General features: G+C 47.3%; 1 protein-coding gene across 1 annotated transcript in view; it reads right to left on the reverse strand.

Moving 5' to 3' along the window:
* ALK (ALK receptor tyrosine kinase) overlaps positions 1-16,836 on the reverse strand; it is a 3,554,133-nt gene that overhangs the window by 541,659 nt on the left and 2,995,638 nt on the right. The window contains exon 12 of the mRNA XM_069608653.1: positions 13,662-13,821. Within this exon, the coding sequence (XP_069464754.1) occupies positions 13,662-13,821 (160 nt within the window). The remainder of the gene's footprint in view (positions 1-13,661; positions 13,822-16,836) is intronic.

The raw sequence follows: 16,836 nt of genomic DNA on the forward strand, positions 1-16,836 counted from the left end.
ACTAGTTTTGTGGGGGTGTGCTAGTTCTATCACTCCAGGGTCAGGAGGGAATGGGGAGAAGTGAAAGAGCAGGTCCATTGATCTATAAGTGTCTCAAAGAAACACCATATGATTGTGACTGTCTAGCATGCATCCCAACACCTGATAGTGATGCATGCTGTCAATTTGTGAATAGAAAGATGTTTGAAAGGGAAAAGGACCAACCTGTATCAATGTAGTGTAAAGGGTGGGAAAAGTAAACGCAAATGCATTTGTAACTTCTTAGTTCTTTTAATTATCCTGTTGTTAAAGGAAGCAGGAAAAAACAACAAAAAAAACATCAGCAGTAGATACATGAATGTCGTCAGTGACGGCGCTGAGCACATGCATTGCTGCACTCGTGTAAGCCTGTGTGGCACTATAGCGCTTACCTCTTAACAAATTAGTGAAGAGCCAAGTGAGCCGTCCGGTGGAAGGGAGGGACGCGATTATCCACTGTGCGCGTGTGAACCAAGGAATAAGTACTTCCTGGTTACGTGAAATAGTGGGCGGGGCTAACAAAGTAAACAATCGCGGCAGAGCAGAGTGGCGTGTAAACACGGGCAGTCATAATAGGCTATGCAACTGCTGTTGGAACTGGAGAAGTGACGACCGGGGAAAAGGGAGTTGGTAGGGGGGTTGGCTGGGGGGAGGTGGCGGTGGTTGGTTCGGCAAAAGGAAAAATCTAATAAAATGAATTTGAGAAAAATTAAAGAAATTAAAAACAAGTTTTTTATTGTTTGATAAAATGATTGGATAGTGTATCTAATCATAATGAAAAGTGAAGAAAAAAAATGAAAGGTGAATTAGTGCCATCGTGTCGAGACAGCAAATGAAAAGAGGAGAATAGTGCTACTCATGTGTCTCATAGCTGGCAGCAGTTGAAAGCATGCTGCCACATAGGCCACTGCTTATGGAGCGGCTTGCATGTTGTGCTGGAAAGGGGCCACTGATCTGGGCATACAGATGGTCCAATCTTACTACAAGGAAGCCATAGATGTAATGTCTTATGCCAATGTCAGTGCATGGGAACCCAGAAGTAATATCTTTGTCAAAGGGGATGGTGTATGCATAAAACCATGGACGAGATAGAGGATTCAGCATCTCATAACTGACAATTCTTGCCATTGAATACATTCGTTGAGTCCTTTACGGCAAGTGTCCAATTTGAAAATTCACTTCTGTTCTAATCTAAACAAGATATCATGAAAATGGACACCTCGAATGGGCAGTTTGACTTTTTCTAAGGTGATCCATTTGAAGGTTTCTGCTGTATACCCCTCAGCTAAGAAATGTGGAACAAGAGGTGCAGTTAGTTACCCTGTTCTGATACAGGACCGATGTTCAATCATCCGTGCTTTGACTGCTCGGACTTTCATTCCTATATATTTCAACTCGCATGGGCAAGTGGTCATGTATTTGACACCTGCTATTGCAATTAGTAAAATGCTTTTGTACCCAGGGTGTGTGCCAGCCTATATCGATGGTCGTGGTTCTTGCAGTCTGAGCACACATTGAGCATTGGCCACATGGTGAGTGCCCCATTGGTGGATTGATGTTCCATAATGTGGGCTGTGTCAAATGCGGTGGATTGGCTGGAGGGAGACTTTTAACCAATTTGTCTCTGACGTTTTTTTGCCTCTTTAATGCAAAACGGGGTACTGGTAAAGAGCATTTGCCAGCATTCAGGATGGACCATAGTTTTTTTATTTCTTTTTTGATTTAGCTCAATAACGAGTTTCTGTCTGTTGTTTTTTTGTAAACCTTAGATGTTAGGCTGCCATTCGATGCTGAAATGGCTAAGTCTAGAAAATGTGTGTGTTTTCTATCCATCTATAGATTGAATTTGACATTGGGTTTCTGGTTGTTAAGCCAAATGTGGAAAGCAGTCAGATCATCTCTTGTGCCTCTGAAGATCATGAAGATACCGTCAATATATCAACGCCAGATCAACAAATGTCCATGAAAGGAGTTGGTGTGTGGATAAATGAAAGTGTGTTAAAAAAAAATCAACGTACAAGTTGGCTAGGCAGGGTGCAAATGTTGCACCCATAGCCATGCAAGAGACCTGTAAAAGGAATGGTTAAACAGGAAAACGTTTTTTGGTCAGAGCTATTTCAGCCAAATGGGCTATAAAGCAAGATGGTACTCCATAGAGTTCTATTCCAGAGTCTAGCAAACGTTGCAACATGCTCAAAGTGTCTTGCTGCGGAATTTTGGTATAAATAGACTCTATGTCTATTGTTACCAGCCAGTCTTTTTCAGTGTCAAAAACCATATCCTTCAATAGGACAAGCATAGCAGTGGAGTCCTTAACTTAGGACTTCATCTTAGGTATTTCGTGCTTGATAAAGAAGTCTACATATTGTGAAAGTGGTTCAAGAATGGAATTGATTTCAGAGACAATTGGACGGCCGGGAGGAGGCAAAAGGCCCTTGTGGATTTTAGGTAAGGCATACATGACAGGTGTCTGCGGATGTGTAGGTGTCAAGAAAGCGGCTTCTTGGGGGCTAATATAGCCTTCTGACGCTGCTTCCTCGATGTTGGGTGCAATGAGTGACTGTAGGTTAGGTGTAGGGTCGGTGGGAAGGACCTGGTAGCTGGTATGATCACTGAGTAAAGCTTCTACCATGCTGTTGTACTCAGTGGTGTCTTGGATCACAATGGCACCACCTTTGTTTGCAGGTTTTATAGTTATCTCAGTGTTGTTGGCCAGATCAGTGAGCGCAGCCAGCTGGCTTTTAGTGCAATTGTTGTCCCACACTAAAAGCCAGCTTTCTTTCATTTTTCTCAAATTCGTTTTATTTGATTTTTCATTTCGCCGAACCAACCCCTCCCATATCCGCCCCAATCCAACCCCTCTCCCCATTCCCCCTTTCCCCGGTCGGCACTTCTCCAGTTCCAAAAGCAGTTGCATAGCCAATTATGGCTGCCCGCCTTTACACACGACTATGCTCTGCCGCAAGTTTTTACTTTGTAAGCCCTGCCCACTATGTCACATAACCAGGGAGTACTTAATCCATGGTTCACGCGCGCACAGTGGATAATAGCGTCTTTCCCTTCCACTGGACGGCTTGCCTGGCTCTTCACTAATTTGTTAAGAGGTAAGCGCTATAATGCCACACTGGATTACACGAGTGCAGCAATACATGCGCTCAGCGCCACCACTGATGGCATTCATGTATCTACTGCTGACAATTTCTTTTTGTTTTTTCCTGCTTCCTTTCACAGCAGGATAATTAAAAGAACTAAGAAGTTACCAATGCATTTGTGTTTAGTTTTCCCACCCTGTACACTACATTGATACAGGTTGGTCCTTTTCCCTTTCATTCATCTTTCTTTCACAAATTGACAGCATGCATCACTATCAGGTGTTGGGATGCATGCTAGACAGTCACAATCATATGGTGTTTCTTTGAGACACTTATAGATCAATGGACCTGCTGCTTCACTTCTCCTCATTCCCTCCTGACCCTGGAGTGATAGAACTAGCGCACCCCCACAAAACTAGTGGCCATGCATATTTGGTATGCCCACCTCTAGTGATTCATTGTCATGTATAAAACAAGGTGTTTTTCATCAAGAGTGGTATTTTTGGCTGTTGTATCCTAGTGAGAAACGGGGTGACTTACACCCAGCTCTCTTGCATTTGTTTGTGTCTCCCTCACAGGAGACGGAGCAGTCTGTCCATCATTTGCCTAAACCCCAAGGCAAGGTTGGAAGACAGATTTACTGCGGAACATAATTGATGGTCCTGAAGAAGATGGTTTGAATTCCCTATACCATCGAAACCGGTCGACCTCAAAGGCCATGGGTGCTCCCATAACCATTTAGATATCCCCCGTAATTAGGGGGGATATCCTAAAAGAAATGAGATTTTAGCCCATTACTCACATCACGTGAGCATTTTACAGTGTCCTAGTTAAACGGGCATTCCTTTTTAGATTTCAAAACCACAACTCCCTCATGTGGCCTAATTAGATTGCCTTAGGGTGAATAAAATACGGATGAAAATTTCCCACGGTTATTTAAAAGCCCATGCAAGCTATTAAGCTGGTTTGACAACAATCTAATAGCCAGTCGTGTCACCTCCAGCAGCTCAGGAGTTGTGTGTTCTATTGTTGGTTGCTTTTTTATGACGATTTAATACGCATATACAGTTTGGTTTTCTCAACACTAGTGGTGGGATGAGGGACAGCTTCCTCTTTATCCCTATTAGACAGGCGTTGCACCATATGCTACCTAGGGACAGGCATCCCTGTCTAGGGACAGGGTGTTCTTCCAATAGGGCTAGATAACACATTGTTTTCACGACCAGTGTTTACTCAAGCCACTGGTTCATCTAATTGGTTTTCAATATTGGTTTCTCCCAAAGAACCATTTGTGATGTGATATGGTACTCTTGATATTACGGTTAGGGAATGAAGTTACTCCCATTTTTCTATCTTTGAATTTACCTGATGTTCTTCCGTGGACTAGGACCTGCCATTTTGCACGAGGATATCCCAGGGCTGGGAGAGCAGACCATCAACGGACTCACCCTGTCCACGGGCCCCTGAATTGGTTCTCCCGTTCTGCTGCTTTGAAACCGACCATTGAGGCCAAGGGTTTCTGCTGTTGCTACGTGCTGGCTCTCCTCCGAACCGTCGAACAATTGCTTGCAAATTGAGCCACTCAATGCTGCATCGTCCCTGCTAGGCTGAAATCAACCCCTTGTGGCCGGCACCCAAATTGAACTGCTGGAGAGTCATTTGCCAACTCTAACCAGGGTTTACACTATTATTTCTTTCAGCCCCTCGAAACTGCCACTTTGCCAAGCCGCACCTTAGACCAACAGGATCACCATTTTGACTACTGTTGCTGTCAACTTGAACGACTGGATCATCACACATCGACCCTTCCAACCAGACTCAGCAAGACATTGAAGAGATCTTGTAGATCACCCCAACCTGCTTCAACAAAAGCCGCCTTTGAGCCGCAGAAAGGTACTGCATTTGAACCTGCTCAATGAACGCTTGCTGCTTGTCACACAAGATCCACTGTACTCAAACTGATCCGCTTGCACCAATGCTTGAGGCCGAGTATCAATATTGTTGGACCACCTAAGAACCGAGACAATGTACTGTTGTTCAGTAACTGCCCCCTTGATCCACTTGGGCACTAGAGAATGGTTAGGTCACTTTTGCTCCCTTTCTCATCCAATAAAAGCATCCTTTTAAGAACATTCTGTTTTTCATTTACCTTACACCCCTGATTCATTACCCATAGTGCTAAATTGTGCCAGCTATTCTAATTCTCTGTTCTTTCCTCATGTACTGTTTTTTGATTGAGTTATTTTGCAGATGGGATGTTTTATTAAAGTGTATCTATTTTCATAGAACCTTGATTGTACATTCCTTTTATTTTGTACTGCGATCCTTTGCTGTTTGGGTCGGTACTGAATCACAGACACTCCCCTTTTAGGAGCATAGCTTTCCCTCAGCCCATATTACCACAAATGATTAAGGGGGTAAATCTCTTAAACTGTATTTATTATTGTTTCGGATCTTGTTTTATAGCATTGTGAGGTCTGAGTGGATATTCTAGCCCCTACTCTTCTATGTATTCCTGCAGAGCAGAAACCAGTTCATCGCAGTCTGTGAGTCTCAGGCTCTCAGTTTTATATCTCTCATTCGTGTAGGTGGAATCCAAATACCGCCTTCAAAAGTAGTGCTTTATGTTTACATTTTGAAGAGCACTGTTGTAGTTATGTGGCAGCTTTTATGCCACACCAGTTACACATCCTCGGCGGCAATGGCATGCTGTGGACACACACGATATAAACACATGCAAATTAAGGGTTGCTGATATAAAGCCTTAATTTAAAGGTTGGTTCTAAAGGCCTTTTTGTCATGCAGGGTTTAGTGAAGAATTGTACCCTGCACATTGGCTTCTCCACTGATTGCATACTTTTGCATGGCTTTGGACATCCAGCTCGTGCCTAGCACAGCCTGCAATTGACTGTCTGGATATCATTTTTTTATAACTCAATTGAGTCCATTTCATAGACAGAAAACGTCAAAGCCATTTGCTCCATTGCTTGCGGGCTTGGCCAACGCTTTAACTGTGCAGTCAAGCACATATAACTGTTCTCATTTTGAGTGTGTGTAATTTCGATTATGGAGGACATACTTCTGATGCGAGGCAAGAGAGTCTTGCAAAATCATGGTGTGCTGCTGCAAGTTTAGAGCACAACAAATTTGGATTTGATTAGGGAAGAAGGGAAATCAAAATTAAATTAGTGGCAAAAGTGCTGTTGGTAATTTATGGAGCAGAAAGTACAATTAGTTCAATCACACTTTAAGGAAAAGATTTTCTTTATAAATTGTAAAATTGAACTTTACAATGCTGCAGCAAAAGCACGTGAACAGATTGCGCATGCCCGGTGTAGAGGCGCAGTTACATGCCTCTGCAGAAAATCCCGCCCTCTGCCTCCTATATGTTGGAAGTCTGAGATTGTGCCATGTTTGACATCAGCAGTTGTGCCAATGCCAAAGTGTATATTCAAAAGAAGATATCCATTGAGACAACCCTATGAAATGTATCCCCGAAGAGGTGACAATCTGAGGGAGGAACTCCCTGAAGGAACATGAAAAAGAGCAAAGAGAGAAGCTAGTGACGTCACAAGAGACATGTGTGAAGTCCCGAAATATTGGCTGAAAAGGATGCATGGATTCTATAGAAACTAATGGCGAAGTAAAGAGACAAGTGAACTTTTAAATACAAAGAAGGAGATTACACATGCACGAAGTGCTGCAGAGAAACAACCATTCAATAACTGTACAGACGCTGAAACGCAAGGTAGATTAAGTCATCATCGAAGCTGGCTATATGTAGTGAATAGAATGCAGGCGAAACCGCCACTGTATAGACGCTGGACATCGGTATCATGAATTTTAGTAAGCCAGGACCCATGAAGAAGAAAGGGAGAATTGTGTTGCAGCAAGAATAAGCTGAAATTGTGGAGCTGCATGGCGAGGCTGTCTGGCCTGGTATCAAAACTGAAGCAGCCAAGGTCGGGTATCTATTCTTGAAAGGAGTGAACGTACGAAAGATGAATCATCTTTTGTTAAGGTGCAGGGAAAGTACACCAAGAGTGCCAAGTTTTATTCATTTAAGACATTTAAAACCTGCAAAATTGACCATATTGTGGTCTCCTGTCACTTGAGCCAAGGATGAAAATAGGGTCGAACTTGGAGTCCTAGAACAACAATAGTAAGTGCTCGCAATCCCATGTATTCCCAGAGACAAGGACACTTAGCAAGGACAAGTTCAAAGACAATCTTCATGGCAGAATGCCTGGGTGATGAGAGATGTTGGGCTAATTGGTTGGTGAGATAGAGTCAGGCCCACCTCCTTGCACCTGGGCGTGGGTTTACAAGCTGCTAAGTGAACCGAATACTCCAGACATGGCACAAGCGTGCCAACCAATTGTAGAGGTCCATATAGTGAAGGAACCTATAGTTTAAAGACCAATTAAAAACCATGTACTTAATGATTTTTAGGATGACATGTTTTAGAGGTAGGCATATATTGTCCACCTGACAGTGGGAAGCCAATCACAATCCGAGTTCCTATGCAATGTATACTTAGATGTTCTCCTTAAGCCTATCACAAACCCTAGAATATTTTACACTTTCCTTTGTCTTATGTAACCTCATAAAGGATTACCAGCATTATTGGATGAATGTTCACATTTTGGAGTGGCAGTATAACTACATGTTAGTAGTACTTCCAAATGAGTATTCAATATTAACAATCAAAAGCGCAACGCAGCGCGTGCATTCATATAATGTAGTTATATGATGTCTAAACTTACCATGGCATTGGCTCTCACCCTGGATCTTTTACAACCCTAGCAACGCCCCATCTAACCTTTATTATAACGAGCACTCTGTATGTGCTTAACTTCAACTTTCACCACCTCCACACTATTGTAAATATAAGCCTTGCTGCTCAGTCACGCTACCCAGTTTGGCTCGACAGAGTCTTTCCCTGTTCACCAGAATAAGGTGGCCACTCAGAATCTGTCAACAGGGCTGATTTTGAAAATGCATCCTAACACCCAGTGATTTTATTTCACTTTTAATTCTTCTTGGAAATAAGACTGTGGTCTACTTGCTTAATGCCTGGTAGAGTCAAGGTCCGTTTATTTTTCATTTATGCAATATACGTTTTAAAGTGCACCCTCACCCTGGAGTCGGCTCTCCAAAAAACATAAGATAAATAAGGCTAAAAAGCAAAACCAGAATATTAAGAACAGTCAGCGATTACAATAATGAGAAAATATACAATATCATTTTAAAACCAAGCACAACCTACCCATTGATAGCTATTTTGCTAGAACAAATGTTTCTAATTAAAACACATTTTTAATTACCTGAAGTTCTTGGCCATAGAAATTGCGCAAATGGGTGAAAACACAGCTGTGAGGAGGACAGTTACTTTTGTATTTACAAAGCAGTCATGTAAGGATTTTCTCAAATCTCTTATTCCTGTGTTCAATTTGTTCGGTGCCACCCCAGAGACACTGATAGGAGTCACCATTCAAGTCCTATACACACACAAAAAACACACACCCCCACCAACCCATCCGTGGCGCACAAACACACACGCGCGCGAGCATGTCACTGAAGAACCAGAAAAACACACGTTTTACCTACCTTGTGAACACTATGTGTGGGAACCTGCCTTGTGGGAACTATCCTAATGTTTTTAAAGTATAATAATGTGGCCATTCCTCGCCCTTGTTACTGTACCACATTGCATACATAATGTGCCAATGGGCCTCATTACGACCCTGGCGGTAATCGCCCGTCATTACCGCCATGGCGTAATGAGCGTTTACGCCGTGGGACGATGGCGTAAAGAGCGCCACATCACGACCCATCGCGCACGAGCATTACGCCATGGCGGTAATGCAAATAACGCCATGGCGGAAAAGGCCCCTACCGGCATCGCTAAGCGAGCAAGGTGCCCTTCCGCCAGCGTAAGTAGCGGCCACCGTAATTTACGGCCACCGTAATTAGCGGCGGCCGTAAAAGGCCAAACCGGAAATAGCGTCATCGCGCCGGAACGGGAAGCAGCCCGTCGGCCATCTTTAAAAACACAATCCATCGCCATCCTACCAAACAACACCAGACCCAACCCTGACACCTGTCCCAACCAAACACCCACCCATCCAAGTTCCCGAAAATGCCAAAATCCGTGAAAAAGGCATGTGACCGCCAGCGCCAGGAGCGATTCAGCCGGGAGGAACTCTGCATGCTAGCGGAGACCCTGCAGGACAACGCAGGTGTTGTTTTCTCCCCTGAAATGACCAGGACAGCAATCGGGAAGAAGAAGGCCATCTGGGCCCTGGTGGCTGAGCGCGTCAGCGCGGTGGGGACCGTACCCCGCACCCCACAGCAGTGCCGGAAGCGCTGGGATGACCTGCGCATACGGGTCAGAGCTGTCATCTCGGCAAACCGCAACCTTGCCCAGGGAACCGGTGGAGGGTCGGAATCCCCCCTGAAACTCCAACCGTGGGAGGAGATCTGTGCTACCACCATCGGCATGGAATCCATCGAAGGCGTTGGAGGGATGGAAAGGGGAGCCCCGACATCAGGCGATGAAGGTAGGTGCCTCATACAAGACATGCCATAGTCACAGCAGTCCAATCATGTGTAGCACAAGGTTGCCCTAGAGTGTAAATGCAACACAAATCAATACTGCCCATAGCCACATGCGAGCACCACCCTGCATACACTGCTGGCACCCGCATACCTGCATCCACATACCACACCAAAAGGAGACAACCTGCATGGCACTGCCTGAAATCTGCCTCATCCACTGGCCAAAATAATGTCAACCATTGTCATTCAAAAGTCCGTAGACCCATCAATAACGCCCTCCCACCTTTGCTCCACCACAGGCACAGAATCACACCCAGAGGACCAGGACACCCCTGCGCCGAAGAGAGCGAAGTCCAACAACAACCTCCCTGCACCCTCAACCTCAGCTGCAGTGAGGCAGACCCCACGACAAGCAGGTCCCACTGCAGGCATACCGGAGGTCCCACCGGCAAGCACCCCTGTTGGCAGCAGGCCAGCAGCAGCTGCTCCACCTCCACCGACATTGCCTGCCACAGAAGGCAGGGGGTCAGCGGCCAGCAGCAACATCGGGGAGACAGCTGCAACAGCTGCATGTTCTGACTCGGACATGGAGCAGGAGGTCAGAAGCCCCACTGACCAACTACATTCCCCCTGTTTCTCAGACGCCAGCCCCCATGAGGGCGACACACAGGGGCACACTGAGGCAGAGGAGTGGCCTTCCACCCCATGCCCTGTCCACACTCCACAGGAGGGGACCAGCCCCTCCATCACTCCACCTGCACTGGCCATGGGCCAGCACGGCCAGCCGTCCCTCGAGGACATCACTCAACGGCAGCATCAACTGTCCGCAATGCTGGATGAGCATGCCGCGGAATGTGTGGGGGCTAGGTTTAGCATTGAACAGGCCACGGAGACACTAAGGGCGGAAGTGGCGCAGAGCACTGCCACCCTGAGGGATGCCATGCAGGCCATGTCCAGGGACATCTGTGCCGAACTTGCGGGCTTGCGTCGTGCGGTCACTGACCTCACCCACACAGTACAGGAGCAGCATGCACAGGGGCAGCCAGGGACATCCTCCACTGCCAGTTCTGCGCAGAGCAGCCCCGTGCGCCGTTCCGGACGCAACCTGCGCTCCACAGCCAGGGGTGCCCCGGGTGCCGGGAGAGGGGGCTTGTGACGGCCTGTGGACACTGTCACAGGCATCTGTTGACAGCTACATGGGGTGTGTTGGGGTGTGCAGGGGGGAGGTGGGAGGTGGGAGGGGGTGTGTTGGGGTGTGCAGGGGGGAGGTGGGAGGTGGGAGGGGGTGTGTTGGGGTGTGCAGGGGGGAGGTGGGAGGTGGGAGGGGGTGTGTTGGGGTGTGCAGGGGGGAGGTGGGAGGGGGTGTGACACGACAGTTCATAGTTCCAATACACTTTTTTCTTTCAAAAAAAGGAAATGTGTGGACATTTTCATTGCGTATGTGTGCTTTATTGGTGTACAGTCCACAGTGTGCATGTCCCAGAGACACACAGTGCCCCAAGTGCAGTCTCCATGCGATAAACACCAGCCGTGTGTGCTAGAAGCAGTGGTCGATGATACTTTGGCGCATGGCACGCCCCTCCTGTGCATCGCCTCCTCCATGTGGTGGCGCCCCATCTGCACCCTCCTCATCCTCATCGTCAGGTGGTTGCAGTTCTGCGTCAGGGGGCAGGGGCACATTCCGTCTGACGCACATATTGTGCAGCATGACACATGCCATGACGATCTTTGCCACCTTCTCATGGCCATACAGGAGTGCCCCACCAGACCTGCTGAGGCTTCGGAACCGTGCCTTCAGGAGGCCGAATGTCTGCTCTATGACCACACGAGTACGTGTATGTGCACGGTTGAAGTCCTCCTCGTGCTGGTTCTGCGGGTTCCGGACTGGCGTGAGGAGCCACCTCTTCAGGGGATAGGCTGCATCACCTGTATGTAGGCGAGAATGTATGTGTCAGTCATGTTGTCTGATCAGGAACATGATGTTCCACCATGGCTGGCATGGAACTGTTACCTTGGCTCACTTCTACATGCACTAATTGATTCACACTATGCAACCAGTATATGCTCATTGCTGCCATGGCCTGTTTTGCATGCCATCACCCTATGTATGCAGAGGGGTTTTGTGCATTGTGAGTGCCCTTCCTCTGTATCCGTTCTCTGTGTTACTCACAGCCAGGTGGAGTATGCATCATCCCCCCCCCCTTTCTGCCAGGTGGAGTATGCATCACCCCCCCCCCCCCTTTCTGCCAGGTGGAGTATGCATCATCCCCCCCCCCTTTCTGCCAGGTGGAGTATGCATCATCCCCCCCCCCCTTTCTGCCAGGTGGAGTATGCATCATCCCCCCCCCCTTTCTGCCAGGTGGAGTATGCATCATCCCCCCCCCCCCTTTCTGCCAGGTGGAGTATGCACTGGTACGTCATTCCCATGCCCACTTCCATGACATTGCACTCACCGAGTAGCCAGGATCTTGGGCCTGCATGTCGCTCCATGTAGCGTGGTATTGTGGAGTTCCTCAGGACCATGGAATCATGGGTTGATCCGGGGAATCGGGCACAACAATGTGTGATGATCTTGTTGGAGTCACAGACCATTTGCACGTTGATAGAGTGGAACTGTTTCCGGTTGCGGTACGGTACCTCCATGGCACGTGGAACCACCAATTCCACATGGGTGCAGTCGATGGCACCAATGCAACCGGGTATGCTGGCTAGTGCATGGAAACCCACTTTGGTGTTTGCAATCTCCTGGGCAGTCCGTGGTAATGAGATGTGGTCGTCTGTGTGCTTGAGGAGGGCATCGAGCACTTGGATGAGTGTTCGTGAGAATAATGGTTGTGAAATGCCATGCAGGTGCCCCACTGTGTGCTGGTAGGTGCCTGTGGCCAGGAAGTGGAGTACAGCCACTACCTTCAGTAGGGGGGGGATGGCGGTTGGACTTTCTATCATGCTGACGATGTCGTCGTGTGTCATGTCTACGATGGCGGTGATGGTGTCCCGGTCCAAACGGTACAGGGTGTGGATCTGCTCAGCAGTGAGGTTGTTTGGATTGGCTCTGATGCGTGGGATTGGGGGCTGCCTGCGTGGTGGCACTGGCTGTGCTGGTGGGGCTTGCTGGGCCTGCCTTGCCCTCCTTCTCCTCCTGCGTCTCCTCTGTGCTGCCTGTTGTTGTTGTTGTTGCTGTTGTAGTAGCACATGCATTGCTATCAGGTCCTCCAGCCCCAACATTGCTAGTCGTATTGGCATCATTGTGGAGTGTGACTGGGTGTGGGTAGGGGTGGGGTGTGCTCTTTTTGTACTCCCCTGAGTCTGTATTGCCTTCACCTGTGCTGTTTCTGTGCACCTGTGGCAGCTGCATTCACTTGAATTGGCCCTTTACGGTTGGTTCGCGATGGCGTTATTTGCACCATGGCGGTAAGGTACTTAGCGGCCTCGGTGATGGCGTTAGGTGCATGTCCGCTTGGGTCGGCATTTGCGTACCTTTCCGCCATGGCGCTAAGTACGGTGTGGGCGGTCGCGTGCGCGCACCCTTAGCGCAGTTAGCGGCAGCGTTAACTACGATGCCGCTATTGGCATCGTAGTTTACGGTCAGGAGTCATGATCGGACCTGGCGGAAAACGATGGCGGTAACCATTTACCGCCATCGTTTTTCACTTACCGCCAGGGTCGTAATGAGGCCCAATTACAGTTTCCCATGTTCTCCTGCATTTAGTCTTACACCTTCTGTTAAGTGCATGTTGTAAAAGGTGTGGTAATTCAATAACCACATTTTTTAGGCTATATTTTTACACATATTGTTAGGTCCCTGCAAGTAAAACCCATTCATGCTTTCAGCAAGTCCATAGTTAACATGTAAGGAAATGTTATATATATATCAATTTATTTTGCAATTGTTGGTGTGTTTTTAAGGCCTTTCTGAAAGCAAGTCTAGATGCTTGTATTCGGTGCGTCCGCACCCCCACTTTTACAGTCATATATTAGGAGTCGACTGACCTGTATGAATTAGCAGCCGGCACTCTCCACATCTGCACCCCTCTCAGCGTTCCCGTTCCTACCACCACGCTGAAGTTCGACTTCTCATAGGCGTCATCGCATAACTTTTGACTCGGCCCAAATGGGCCACTTGCACCGCATGTTGTGAACATCCAGAGAGCTAAAAAAATAAATTAAAAAAAAAACTGTAGTTGAACAGCGTTTAATCAAACCTTTAAAAAATCAGAGTAGTTAGAGCACATTTCTTTAATAGGAGTGGGAATGTTCAGCATGAAAAAGGTTCCCTTTCAAATGCTGCCTCTTGTGTTTCAAAGCGGGCACTGCAAATCAAATATAAGGATGTCTTAATGTCATCAATGTTAATTCTCATTTAAGTCTAGTACATATCACATTTCAAAGGCTAATTCGGCTTCCACAAATCATTTCTTGCATCATTTGTTGAATTATTAGCTTGTGTTGTATAGCACTAAACATGTTCCCATGTGTGCACTTCAGAGCGCTTTGTTTTGGATGTGCATGCATGTCATTTTCTAGTTTCCTATGTGGTGCTTCATGCTGGCACTTCAGAGCCTTTCATGCTGGCACTTCAAAGCACTTCCAATTAAGTGTGTACTGAATAGCATAGTTTCTAATCTGCCAGATACCGAATAGTTTTGTAAGTGTGCAGTGGACGAATAATTGCTTTATTTAGTGAATCATGTTTTTAAACTTGGAATAAACACTTTAAAAAAAAAGCACTATTTTAAATATGTATTTCCAGTTTTCTTGTATTTCTCTTTATTTCAAAATCAACATCTAATTCTTATTTAATGGCCACAATTAAAAAAGACTGGATTAACGAACGGAGCTGTGACTTGGTTGCCTCCCCGTTTCTATCCTGAGGTCCTGCAATGCATACAGTGCATTTTCGGAACTGCAGGTAAGCCCCCCTGGGCTTATTGTATCGGCGCATGATGGCGCCACAGCATACTTATAATACATTCTGCTAATTTCACTACGTGACTTTGCCATCAGCCACATGTACCTTCTGGACAATAATAAGCAGATTGCAGGCATGCTTTGTGTGTTGTTGTGTGTTTTGCCTCACTGGGTTCTCGAGGCACGGCCATTCCAAGATGGCTTTTTCTTTGTTGGGCACCGCAGTAGCTTCTATCCTGCGGCTCGTGGCCTGGGATTGGCCCTGGCCCACTACATCTGGGCCAATGAGGAGGCCAACAGGCTTGGCTGGCCCTCCTCTTAAGGCCCACTCCTAAGGCTCTGTCTACCCCTGTCCACCACCGTACACCTCTAGCCTCCCCTTCTAGGTCCCTTGAGGGTGCACTCGCACCCCTTTGCCCCCCGCCAGTGTCCCCTTGTCTCCCTTGCCCCCCGCCAGTATCCCCTGTCTCCCTTGCCCCCTGCCAGTGGCCCCATGTCTCCCTTGCCCCCACCAGTGTCCCCGGTCTCCCCTGCCCCCCACCAGTGTCCCCTGTCTCTCCTGCATCGCCCTTTCCCATCTCCCATCTTCTTCACCGTCTTCTTCACCCCCTATTTTCCCTTTTCCCCCTGTGTTTGCTTTCTCCCCCCTTCTCTCCTTCCTGCCTTTACACCTTGCCTCCTCTTCCCTTCCTGCCTTTACACCTTATCCCCATCCTCCCTTCTTTCCCCTCTCTCTCCACCACCTTTCCCTCCCATCACCCCCTCCTGTCTTCCATCTGTCTTTTTTGGGCACTAGGCCAATTGCCGTCAGGCATAGTAATTCGTAGCCGCCTGTCTTGTAGACGTTTCCCCCTCTCCCTCCCTCTCTCCACCCCCTTCACCTCTAAACTTTAATGCACTTTCATCATCGGTCCCTCAACCACTGATAACAGCTTGTCTGTCCCCCCTTTCCCTTCTGTTTTTCTCCTCCCCCTCTCCCTCCCTCCCCAGCACTATCTGGAATAGTCGTCGACCTTCAACTGATAGTTACTTGTTTTGTTCCTCTCCTCACCTCTATTCTCCTCTCCCCTCACCTCTCTTTCTACCCCCTCCTCTTGTCACTCTTGCACTGCAACAATTGTCATCAGGCATAGTAATGTTACTGCTTGTTTTGTTTTCCATCCTTCCTCCCTCGACTCTCCCTTATTGTTACATGCACTTGTACTATCTATTATGATTTGATAGTTATTTCTCACATTCTGTATTGTTTCAAGGACTTGTATGAATGTACTGGTTTTCTCCCATGTTCCCTCCCTCCTTGAAGCGCTTTGAAACACTTTGTGTACAGGCGCTATACAAATAAACAATCAAACAAACAATCAAACAAAAAAGCTGGGACAATATGTATGGAAGGATGCTGCATATGCATAACCAGTGCTACCCAAAGTGGCAGGCTTCACGAATGCTAAATGCTGAGGTGACATGAACAAAATGCATGCTGCAATTTACAACTGCAATTGGGAATTACACACATTGCAATTTCTTGTGAGTTGCAAGCAAGCTGGCATGGAATGTTCAATTCAAACCTTCCTTCCAGCTCACACAAACATCTCTACATGTTTTCTTTCCAGTCATGCAGGACGCAAGTCGCAAGTCCATGCAGGGTAAGTGGACACCCTCTCCCTACTGTTTTCCCTCCCTCCCAGGTACTCCAAACATGGAAGAGAACTCTCCCAGAAAGTCAGATAGTGATGAAGCAGTGGTAATCCCAAATTGTCTCGGGAGGATAGCTCAGGGGCAACGTGCTCGCCTTGGAAGCAAGACAACACAGAGCAACACAGGTTCGATCCCCGGGTCCACGCTTAGAAACCTCTGGGTATTAAGCACATTATAAATAACCTATCATATCATATCATAGCAAGGTCTGACATGTGACCTAATCGGCCCAACCCCTCAAGTGCTAAGAAAGCACTTGCCTATTGGGCAGTCACTCAATTCATCCAAATCTCAATCCACGTCCACTCACCCGCTTCCGTACCACCACACACGTGTATGGAAGACTCTGTGGCATTCTCTCTGTCTCTCACACTCTTCAAGTCTCCGTCCCCCAACACCATCAGATTCAGTGTGCTCTATCAGTCTCTGTCCTCTCACACATTTCTTGTTGGGACATGCTCGCCTGTAATGTTATTTGAGAGATTTCCCAATAAGCAAGCTCTCAGGGACCAGTAGGAGTTGGGAAATATCAGCTGTGTCTTGCGCTGCCTAACTGGCTCCT

The sequence above is a fragment of the Ambystoma mexicanum genome, chromosome 4q, assembly GCF_040938575.1.
Source record: "Ambystoma mexicanum isolate Mex_15411 chromosome 4q, UKY_AmexF1_1, whole genome shotgun sequence".
Taxonomy (NCBI): domain Eukaryota; kingdom Metazoa; phylum Chordata; class Amphibia; order Caudata; family Ambystomatidae; genus Ambystoma; species Ambystoma mexicanum.